We start from the raw sequence: 12,289 nt of genomic DNA, 5'->3' as shown, positions 1-12,289 counted from the left end.
CAGGAGGAGGAGGGGGAGGGCCTGACTTTGGAACGCCTGTTCCAAGTTAAAAAAAATGGTAAACGACCTCCAGGAGTTTGTCGCAACATGGGATCCTTACATGGAGCACTCCTTGAAGTTTTCTAATATTCTAGACACAGCATTGGAGCCCTATAATCAAGCTCTCACCACCATGAAGAAGCAACGGCAGCAGTTGCCAATCACAATGTTCATCACACGAACGAAGAAAGACCCTCCAAAGCCTCCCAAATGGCCTGAAGTAGTGCCTCTTGAATCGCCTGAAGAAGTGCTTCCCAAATCGCCTGAGTCACTGCCTCCCGAAGCGCCTCCTGAAGGTGAAGAAGCGCCTTCAGAGGATATGTAACTCCTCTGCTTAGCTGTGCAGTCATATCTTCATCGTCATTCATCGGACTGCACGGCTAATTCATCATCATCATCTTTAATCAACATTCATCACTGGTGAGTATACCCGGTTTACATATGTTGTACTAGCGTAAAACAATTGTTTAATGTTCATACAAATTTTGTTCTTTCTCTCTATCGCTTGTGATTTCACATACATTTGTTTCCCTTGTAAAAAGAAAATGGATGTCTCAAATAGTAACAGTATGAAAGAAAACGTGCATGACTGAATACTTATGGGGGGACTGAATTATTTTCACATACGTAACTAAGTCATGTTGTACGTACATAATACGTATGTATTTATGTATAACCATAAAATGTAAGATTTACTTTAAAACAGTATTAATAATATTTCAAAGATTAATATGAACCATAATAGGATGTTTTATGTATATTTGATGAAGGATGGTCTTTTTAGGGATACTTTGGTGTTTGCATGTTAAGGATAGGAGTTTATGAGTATTTTTAGAGGGGGTTCCAAACATTCGCGGATTCTAACTATTCGCGGGGGGGGTCTGGTACGCATCCCATGCGAATACGGGGGGACCACTGTATTTATATATGATAATGATATTTTTTTTCATTTCTGATAGTTGCATACTAAACTTCAGGCAATGACAAAAAAAGGGGCCAAAAATGAACTCTTAATCTTAAAAACTAAGCGTGCTGTGATTTTTTGAAAAAAATTTCTTTTCCGCTTCGGCGCTAACTCCCGAACACTGCCGGCATACGAGAGACGCTTTGGTATATAGCGGCTTGGCGTTTAAGGGTTAATATTTGATTGTATTTAATCATTAATATGCAAACCCACTTTTTGTGATAGCCTTGATAGCCTCCTTTCTACTTTATGTTAAGGGTCGGCAGCAAAGGTATGCCAAGATCTTTATTAGTACGTACATATTTTCACCCTTTAACATTAGGACGAGACATGTATCCATCCGAATTTGCACTTATGCTTTGAGAATTACTGAGGGGAACTTCGGAGGTTTGTCCTTTCTTTTTTCTGGTAATTCCTCTTCTCCTTCATTCTTTCGCTAACTATTGGACAAAGGTAGAAGAGGGGGCGGGTGGTGTTGGTGTTTGGGGGATCTCCTCTCATTTCAGAGGGCGGTGCCCTTGGATGCGAGAGGAGTATCCTTATTACTTTAAATCCTATTGTCTTTCTTTTACAGGCTAACAGTGCTGATAGTGATTACAGCAGTAGATGGTTGGATAGCTCTTCGTTATCCTAACCTAGGAATTGTACCTGTGACTCATAGCATGCTGTGATATTGGTCCTCGAGTGTGTGTACTGATCCCCTGCTGGAAATCATATTCATTTACCACTGCTATCCTGAAGTTACGTCACTGGACAAAGCCTTTGCCGCTGCCCTGTGATTATTAACTATTCCTATAGAAGAAGTCATGCAGAATTCGGAGAAATTGAAGAGGAAGAGAGTTCGTCAAGTATTGTCATCCTCCTCTTCAGAATCATAATTTTCATCAGTCTCCACCCCTTCAACTTCTAAGGCTCACTGCCGTAGAAGAAGGTAGTCTCCCCCATAAGAAGTCTCGTCACAGGACTTCTAAGAATCTGCCTCCTCAAACTGAGGAGGCAGTTGGGTCTTCCGCTGGCTCTTCCATTCCTTCGGGAACGGTAACCATCACGCTGTTCCCAGGGCATAGCGAGTCAGAAGCCGTAGAAGCACAAACTTCAGTTCGCACTTCTGCTGCTAGTCTTAGAGGTTCTGCCTCTAAGACTAGTTCTGTGTTGGGGGCTCGTTCGCGAGTCCCTGAGTGCACATAAATCTTCAGATTCGCGAGCATCCAGAGTTGGTGATGCTGAGTCCGCTCACTGTCATGACTTGGGCACGGTGTGACGAAAGGAGTGTCCCCCTCAGGTGACTCGCGCCTTGCCGGTGATCGCTCTCGCAGTGATTGCTCGGTTCCCAGGATTGATGTAATGGTCCCGCGGGACCATGCACGCAGAGACCGGTGGAGACTCCCCATCCGGTCCTTTTGAGAGGTTTCGGCCTCGACGAGGACTTGGACGAGTCGGAGGACAATATCGGCTCTCTCCAGTCAGGTACACTCTCACCCCCACCCAGACGACGGTCACGGTGCGTGACCGACCGCAGGTTGGTGGCTACCTGTGTCTTGCTTCTCCTACTAGTTTCACTAGCAAGGCAAGCAAGATCGTCCAGTCTTCTTCCCCTATTCCCTCTACTTCCTATGACTACACCGGGAGGGGCGAGGTTAATGGGAGGGTTCCTGCAGAGTGCTCTCCGTAGGATTCAGCGTCGGGGGACTACATTCCTGGAGGGACCTTCGGGTCCTATCGGACGTACGTCCATGTTGTTGAGGAAGGATCTTGAATGCCCATTCCTCGATTTTTACGGGAGTTGAGGAGGGCTCCTACCCCGATGATCGTTTGACGAAATTCAGGGGTCTCGCTGAGCGCTTTCTAGCACTCTCTTGAGTGTTTTGGTCTTCTACTATCTGCAAACACTTGGGCAAGACGAGAATTCCAGATAATTGTTACTACGATAACCGTAAATCTCGCCGAATGCACAAATTCCTTGGAATTTCGGCCGTTCTCAGAATGTTATGGTTTTTCTGAAATTTCCAAACACTGTCGAAACAGACATTCCCAGTAATTGTTATTACAAAAGTCGGGAGTCTAGCTAAGCCATTAAATTCCTTGGAATTTCTGGCGTTCGCAGGGTGATTTGGTTTTCTGAGATTTCCAAACACTCGGGCAACGGGTATTCCCGGATGATTATTGCAATAATCGGGAGTCTCGCCAAGCGCCTGGATCCCTTGGTTTCTTTGGCGCTCACTGAGTTCCCAGGTTCATCATATTGCTGAGTACGATGGCGAGAAAAGGCTCGCTAGATTATTGTCATACAAGAGTTGGATTTTTTCCCGCTGAGCGTGGGAATTCTCACAAATTCTAACGCTCACCGAGCGCTTACTATTACGAGTGCTTGGATGGCGAGACAAGTCTTTACTAGTACAGATGAGTCCGCTCCTCAGTCTGGTTTGGAGTTATGTAGAGCTTGGAACTGCATACAACACCTTCTGGGTGAATGGTCAAGTACCATCCTTGTGTGTTGGACCTTAGGGTCCAAACGCGTAGGACAGAAGACACACAATCCCTCTTGTTCTTCTTCTCGGAGCTTCGGCCTCGAAGGACAACTATCTGCCCATCTGAGTGCTCGGCTCTAACGAACGAAGTCTCTGCTCTTGATCAGTGCGGTTCCTTGCCATGACATACCACCTTCCTTTCCAGTGTTTCAGAAAGTCTTCAAGGGGTCATAGTCTTTCGTCTTTGTCATCTGACGCCTCCTAACCTCCCTCTTCAAAGGTTTACACGTCCTAAGAAGGGGAAGGTATTCTATGCCCCTTACAAAGTCTCGCTTCGAGACTTCTAAGGGTCTGCACCCTTTCCATGGAGAGGAACTAATTGGCTCTCTTCGGCTCACCTGCTCCTTCTGGAGCGGGAACCTGGACGTTATCATCCACAAATATAGTGTCTCGGGGCTGCACCGGGTATACTCATGTACAGGTGTGTCCGAGTGTACAACCCCCTTTCCACAGTCAGTGATAGATAGTCTTTTCTCCATCACGATAGTGGCGCAGGACGAGAGGAGGGACCGAGCCGCGTTGGTGGCTCGGACCTACCTGTGAAAGCCAGGAATGGCTATTTTTAGGTGCCAAGATCGATGTCACTGTCCCTCGGGACAAGGCAACTGAAGGAGATAAGAGGAGATCCTCTGTAATAGTCTTCATGAGGGTGGATCACGGAGAAGATAGATGCGTAGCAAGACGTGCCAAGTTCTCGCCAGCTCTTACTGCATTTAACTCCAGTTAACTTTCGCTTGCGTTTGCGCGAACGAAACAGTTGTAGGAATGAAAGCTTTGTTTAACAGAGTGAGAACATCGCAAGTCAGAGAAGAACGGGCAAGAGCAGTCGATCCTCCTCTCTTTTTTCTCCTTTACTTCCTGGTTATACCGGAATGAAAAAGGAAATGAAAGGAATTCTGTGGAGTCTGCTCCTTGGAATTCGAACCCAAGAGACTATGTTTTTGGTTTAATCCTAGGATCTTACCGAACATACGTCAATCCGTTCAGGATGGATAGCACTGAGAGGTTTGAATGCCTCTCCAGTGCTACTGTTTTGGGAACAACCAGTTCGGCTTGAACTAGTTGTCTTCGGTATCCCGTTATCACCATAGAAGTTATCACTGTAGAAGTCTCCCTTTGGGAAAACTTCCCCTTCGCTCTCTTCATTAAGCTGGCCATACACGATAGAGACTGGCCCGTCAATTTCAAGGGGATTGTCCCGCATCGGTCCAGTCTTTATGGTGTATGGGGGAAAAAAAGCCAGTCTCGTCGGGCTTGTCTTGGCTCGCCATCCTTTCAGCATGTTGAAAATCCTGTCCTGTCCCGTTGCAATTTGCTGACTCGCCGCGCAAGTCCCTAACGTGTGTGGGAAGAGATTAGCCTCCCAGAGTCCTGACCATCCCTCAAGAATGAAACAAGTATGATACCTGAGACTGAATGTTATTCACCCGTAGGACGAAGATTGGCCTCCATACATATCGTTTTAAGCAGTGTCCTCATTGCAACTTCTCAAGTATGTCGCAGGCAACCAAATATTTAACTCAAGATTTTGTTACTGAATTCATTGAACTTTATAGACTTCATCCGTGTTTATGGAAGGTAAAAAGTGAAGATTATTTTAATAAATCTAAAAAGCAGGCTGCCTATGAAGAGTTATTAGAGGTCTGCAAGAAAATTGATGAGAACGCAGACGTAGATTTTGTGAAAGCTAAAATTTCCTCATTCAGAGGATCTTTTCGAAAAGAGCTTAGAAAAGTCAGGACCTCGAGGAGGTCTGGTGCAGGAGAAGAAGAGGTATATGTGCCCAAATTATGGTACTATGATTTGTTACTTTTCACGGCAGATCAAGAAATTCCCAGGGATTCTACTTCAAACTTACAAGATGAACAACGCAGCAGGAAAATCAAGGAAACTCTCATGACCAGTAAGTAAATATAGCCTTTATTTCCTTTAACTAACAGTTTTATTAGCAATGTGATTACATAAGAAAAAGTTTTGACATTAAAGCAACTATATATATTTTTATATATATATATATATATATTATATATATATATAGATATATATATATATATATATATAATATATATATATATATATATATATATATTATATATATATATATAGATATATATATATATATATATATATATATATATATATATATAGATTACATAAGAACAAGTTTTGACTGAAAGCATATATATATATATATATATATATATAATAATATATATATATATATATATATATATATATAAACAAGAGCATTCTCTTAATGTATCATTGTGTCTTGCCATGGAACTTTACCATTACCACTGAAATATTCAACATATGAAAATCTAACATCTTTAGCTGAATCGCAGGCATTTCGTTGGCGTGCTACTTGAATGTTTGCAAAGTGTGTAGCATTATAGTCGGCCTTTCGCCAATCTCCATCCTGCAAAATGCCACTTTCAGTGTTTTCAAAGTCAATCATGTTTTGAGGTGTGTAGGATTTCCTGCAATTTCTCCGTAAAAAATTATGAAGTACACAGCTTGCCAATACCACAAGATCAATTTTCTCAGGTTTCAATGCAATGGGGGTATGAAACACTCGAAATCTATTAGACAATACACCAAAAGCATTTTCCACTACTCGTCTGGCACGAGATAATCTGTAATTATAAATCTCTTCTCATAGTTTAAATCTCCTTGGGGGAAAGGTTTCAGTAAGTGCTCATGCAGTCCAAAAGCTTCATCCCCAGTGAGACAAAATTCAACCCATGTTTGGTTTCGTTACTTTCAGGCAACATTTAAAGTCCCTTCCAATAACTTTTGGTGAAAAAGAGTTTCATCCAACACTCCACCATCTGAAACCCGGCCATTTTTGCCTACATCAACCATTATAAACTCTAAATTAGCATTGACTATTGCCATTAAAACAATACTATAATACCCTTTATAATTAAAATAATAAGATCCACTGTTTGCTGGAGGTACAATAGAAACATGTTTTCCGTCAACTGCTCCACCACAATTGGGAAAATTCCATAACAGATCGAAGTCCTCGGCAATTTTTTTCCACTCTTCACGCGTTGTTGGGAACTGAAAGGCAGAAAAATTCATCTATGTAAATAAATTTCAATATATAATCATAAAAACAGCAAATTTTTTGTATATTTTCGATGAGTAGAATAGGATATATATTATATATATATATATATATATATATATAATATATATATATATATATATATATATATATATATATATATATCTATATATGAGTGTGTGGTATACAGTGAATATGTGTATTAATATTTATTAATTAATTGTATGATTTTCATTTTTCTCAGGATGGTGATGAGGAAAATTTAGAAACAGTCCTGGACCAAACAAGGAAACCATCTACGGCAGATGATAGGCCTACTTCTTTAAAGTCATCTGTTCAGGAAACCCGTAAGAGAAAGAATGGTGGAAACCTTCAAAGGGAAACACTCATGAAAAAAGTTGAGAAATGTCTCGAAAGGGAAGAGGATGACTTTGATATTTTTACTCGTTGCTTCAAAATTAAGAAAATTAAATGGCCAACAACATATGTTGGCTGAAAAGCAAATCTTGGAAATATTATACAACTTCTCACTGAATACAAGTACAGCCTCATCATCAAGATCATACTCCCCCATCTAAATGAAAATCTACGAGAAACCTATGTACAAAATGATTCTGATATCCCTTCGTTCAGTGGTGAAGAAGTAAACCGGCCCTATTATTTTTCATTATAATTTTCAAACAGTTTGAAAAGAGCCCTTATAACTTTTCATTATATTTTTCAAATAGGCTAGCCCATATTTTTTTTTATCATAAATTTGAAATAGCCTACATAAATTTGATTTTTATTAGGTAGCCAACTAAAGAAAAACACAGGCTTTTAGTTTTTCATTTTAATTTTCAAACAATTTCAAAATAGGCAAGTTAATTTTTTTTAATTTGTACTTAATTCAAATAGATGAGTAAATTGCATATGTGGAAAGGACTTATCAAATAAAGTACTAAAAAGGCATGATATTTATTACCTTTTCAAATATTCATCACGTAAGCTGTCATATATTGCTTGACAAGTTTCAGGTATGATTTTTCCTAAAGCTTGGGCAGAAATTCCAGTTGAAAATTTGAGATCCTCCAGTGACCGTCCCGTTGCTAAAAACCTCAATGTTGAAATCAACCTTTCTTCTGCAGAAATAGCCTGTCTCATTACTGTGTCTTCTTTTGTAATCTTTGTCGAAACAAGGGATAAGAGGTATGTGAAGGCTTCGTTGGTCATTCTCAAATAATTTCTATAATCATCTGGGTTATTTTCCTTTAACTCATTCAGTAACATCATATGAGAAAATTTCTCTCTCTTTCTTAGCCATTCTTTTGACCATTGTCTTCTGCGATTTTTGCCACACATTTCATAGTTATTGTCCTCTTGATCCAAGAGAGCTATGATTACAGCAATCATCTTTCTTTTATTTAAAAAAAAAGCCATATTGCGAATGATATGTCACCTTACAATCAAGACCGCTTGAACACTGAGTAATCTTCTTCTCATAGACCGATGGGCAGATAATGAAGAATGTGGTAACTCCCAGAGATGGCAGAGCATGTTGTCCTCTTGAAATCCTGTCTCCATCGTGTATGGGCAATCCTTAGGGGTCTGGCGCGGAGGGCCAGTACCGCCGTGCCAGTCTCTATCGTGTATGGCTAGCTTTAGAGAATGAAGGAGATCTGCTTCCAGTCCTGATTCTTGTCCTTCGAATGAAGAAGAATTAGGCTGGAAGGCGATTTACTGGAACCTACAAATATACTGCGCATATTTCCGCAACATGCTTCTCTTATCAGTAGCATTGTCCGAGTAGTAGGCACATACCTGTAAGTTAACTCTTCTGGTATGTGACCGAGACGAATAGTACTTTCTCTTAATTGACCTGGAACTCAGGAAAGCCTTTCTGGCCTCCCAGAGTTACTTGTTTTGATTTTGAGATAACTAGTGGTATTGTTTCCCAACAACACCACAGCATTTGCATTATCACTGAATAGGAGAGTTTTCTCCCCCCCCCATTTTGGTTATAAGGCAGATGCTCAAGGGTACCTTTTTTGCGCTCTATATTTATAGCCGAACGCATTCCTTCATGGAATGGACTACCAGGCAACTCACGATGACAAGTTGAGCAAGCGTTGTATGGCTCTGCCTCAGTACTGCTTGCTCTCCGAGATATTTCAGTTTGGTATTGTTTCTCCTGTCTAGAATTAACTATCAATTCGAATTTCTGCCCAGCAATCACAGACTTAGGTCTCTGGTTGGCTGGAATTCTCGCATACGTGTATGCCCATCTCTCCTGTACCACATTTTGCCGTTGCGAGAATTTTCAGACAGAGATATATCTCACTAGACTCGTTATCATCTTTCTGTTTACCCCAGGTATAACAGAAGTCTGTAGCCTAGTCTTCTGCTTCATCGCACCTGCTGCTGTGATGACACAGAATGATATTCTTCAGACAATTTGAGTTTGTCTTCTAATATACATTTCCTAATTCATAAGGTGTTCAATTATTCTTTGTTCACCCCGAATTGTAAATGAATAACAGAAGACTTCGCCTGTTCCCCATCCTACTAGCTCTGCTTCCAAAGAAAATAGCAATGTCCTCCCTGATCCAACCCACAAGAAGCAGTTCTTCAGGCAGTACAATCCCTGTGTTTTCTTAACTGAAAGACGCTCTGTTTTCATTGCAAACTCCCACTTTCTTGCTGAGCAGCAATGAAATAGCGGATTAGCTTTTTCATTCCTCTGTAAAACAACAGGGATTAAAGCCGCCGTCTTCACTGGTTGGTGTCATTGATGGGACTTTCTCAATGGTCAGAATCTTGAGAGTTTACTTCTCTCGATTCAACTGTGAAGATGTAGGTCCACATTCACCTTAGTCATTCACTAGTAATATAGTATTGTTTCTCTCTAGTTGAGATTCAACTACTGATGAGAAACTTCTATCTTGCTATCACAGAGACCTCGGTCTCTAGAAAGCAATTGACTATCGTCTGATGTGCGCATGCCTTGAGAAAAACATCATCTCGTCTCCCAACATCGGCAGCGAACAGGATAGATGATTTGTATGGGTGTTCTCAGCATAACCCTTCAAAAGGTGGGTGTCATGTTGTGACTATGTCTCGGATGCGTGGCAGCGGTAGTCAGTCGGCATCTGTTAACGAGTCTGAGCTTGTCATGAGCTACGCTGTGGACTTTGTATCAGTTGAGCCAGATCAGTCATTACTTTGTCCTATTGGTGTGTAGCTGTACCCATAAAGGTGTCTTTATCTGCTGCGGACTGCCATTGCAGAAGTGTCCGATGACACATCTTTCTCTGAGTCTTACGAGACCTTGAGAGACTTCTCTGCAGTTGGATAGTCCAGTGAATGTGGGTACTTTTCATCACTCTAAAGAATATGTCGGACAGAAAGATAGATGAGGTCTCATTTGGACCATATTTATATCTTTCTTCCTTTGGGTCTCCCCACAGGTCCTTGGAATATCCTTTCCTTGGACTGGTTGTGGATGCTTGCAGGTTGTTTGCTTACCGAGCTCCTTCAAGAGGACAAGTTCCATCTCGCCTATGGTGTGCGGTTCTAGAGGTAAGAAGGATGCAACAGTGACTGGCCTCTCCTTCCCCACCTCGTCCTTCCACTCCTCTTCCTTCGGGTTGAGGATAGGACTCAAACTGACGCTGGCTGGTTGGGTGATTGATGCGGTAAGCTTACACATAGAGCTTCCTTTCTATTTTTCCTATCAGAATCATAGAAGCAATCCTGTTCCTTCCTCTAGCAAGGGGAGGATGGAGACTGGCAATAATGCAAACCCTTCACAGAACTTTGCATTAATGCATCTGACTCTAAATATTCTTCCAGCCCATTTTCGGATGAGTTAGGGTTCCTCACTCATTTCAAAAAGGCCCAGAAGTCTGACTCTTGATCATGCAGCTCCTATACTCCAATCAAGTTGTCAGAGGCAGGGAGCTCCTCCTCGCTCTATTACCAGGAGGAGTAGGCCAGGTGTGCAGAACTCCAGTCAGTTCTAGAGGCTCACTCACATTCCTCCCACCAATCAGTGAGTCTTCCTTATGTAAAGGACCTAGGGTTTGTATATCGTGTATATACAAATCACAGGTTGTGAAAAAAATTGTATTTTTCCTAACTATACAAACCTGTGGTCCTGTACATTTATGCCCACCTCATGCCACCCCTCAATCTGAACCTGGTGGGCCTAGCTGCCTACCAGGTGGGAGTTGCTGCCTAACCACCTTGTTCAAGAATTTAACGGCCGTTATTCCAGCTACGCTGAATGTAATTCCTTATGTAAAGGACCTCAGGTTTTCATAGTTAGGAAAAATACAATTTACTTTAAGAAATTGTGATGTTAGGCAGTAACTGCTTGTCCGATAGTCGGGAGTCCTGCCTGACCAGATGTAAATATTCCACTTAGCTTTCGGCCACCGTCGTGTGCAGACGTTCTCTCTGCCCACTTCTGTTGTGAGAATTGTGAGAGTGTTCCTTTTCTATTTTTGGGTGTTTGTGTTTTGTTGTTTGCTTTATTTTTACAAAGCAAACCCAAAACTTGGATAAGCCTCTTCGCCCCCCATTTGTGCAACGCATTTGCCTTGGAGTGGAGGGAGATGACGTCACCTACATCAGCGATGGCAGCGCCACCGCGGAAGTTTTGAATCTATTGTCTGCCATTTGTAGGGAACCTACAGCTGTAAAATTGTTCAGTAAGTATGCAATAAAATTTTATTTTATAATGAAAATTCCATATTTTATTTTGAAGACTTATATACTTTTATATTGTTTACATAATGCATAAAGAACAATACATTCCCTGTGGTACATTTCAGTGGTATTATAGTTCATGTTCTTACATGTACAGGCAGTCATTGGTTATTGGCAATACAGTTTTATGGTACTCATCTAGCACCATAAAATTGGCAATTTATGGGGCCATAACAGGCCGAATTCCGGTTATCATCGCCATGACATACCTAACAGAGCCGCCAAAATGGTGCTTATGGCCCCATAAATCGCCGAGTTTTGGTTAATGGCTGTTTTCGCTTATTGGTACCCCCTCGGTAACGGAACCCCTGCCAATAACAGGGGACTGCCTGTATATGTTATTCTGCAATATTTAAAATATTTGAATTTTTAATTGCAATGAAAAATTGTTGCTAAATAGAGTTACTGAATATGTACATATAAAAGAATTTCAGTAGTTTATGTATTTTTTGCAGAGGTTTCATCTTGCTGCAATCACTATGCCTCGAAATGTGGAAATAAAGGCTCGAGTTAACGATGTAAAAGAACTGCATAAGAGGGCAGCTGAGCTTTCCAGCAGTGAAGGAACAGTTTTGGAACAAGAAGACACTTTTTATAATTCTCCTCAAGGTCGCTTGAAGCTGAGAGTAATCAAAGTAAGTCTGTCATTAATTTAATATAATCTTGTAAGATGTTATTTGAGGACAATCCCTGTTTGTTCTTCATTTGCCCATTGCCCACACTTTCTTAGAGTGATTACATATGTCTAATTCAGTGTAGTAGATGCAAGTAAGAAAACTAAGCTTTCATTACCAAATGTTGTTACTGTCTTTGCAGCAGGACTGTTATCTTCTCTTATGTTAAAATTGTTAATCTTTCCAGGTTTTAGCCTCTTGGTTAGTCTGTGCCTAATGCGCCTCACATTTACCAATTTTAGTTCACTTAGTGGTTACTATT

The 12,289-nt window shown here is 41.1% G+C and overlaps 1 protein-coding gene across 3 annotated transcripts in view; it reads left to right on the top strand.

Moving 5' to 3' along the window:
• Positions 1-12,289, top strand: part of LOC135196949 (adenylate cyclase CyaB-like) — a 152,780-nt gene that overhangs the window by 78,160 nt on the left and 62,331 nt on the right. For 2 of the 3 annotated variants that reach the window (XM_064223797.1, XM_064223796.1), the window contains exon 2: positions 11,809-11,988. In XM_064223797.1, the coding sequence (XP_064079867.1) occupies positions 11,833-11,988 (156 nt within the window). In that variant the 5' untranslated portion in view covers positions 11,809-11,832. Of the gene's footprint in view, positions 1-6,848; positions 6,952-11,808; positions 11,989-12,289 lie in introns of all 3 variants that reach the window. The other variant, XM_064223798.1, reaches the window with a different exon arrangement.

This window comes from Macrobrachium nipponense, chromosome 18 (genome assembly GCF_015104395.2).
Source record: "Macrobrachium nipponense isolate FS-2020 chromosome 18, ASM1510439v2, whole genome shotgun sequence".
Taxonomy (NCBI): domain Eukaryota; kingdom Metazoa; phylum Arthropoda; class Malacostraca; order Decapoda; family Palaemonidae; genus Macrobrachium; species Macrobrachium nipponense.
This window is presented reverse-complemented; position numbering and strand designations above follow the sequence as displayed.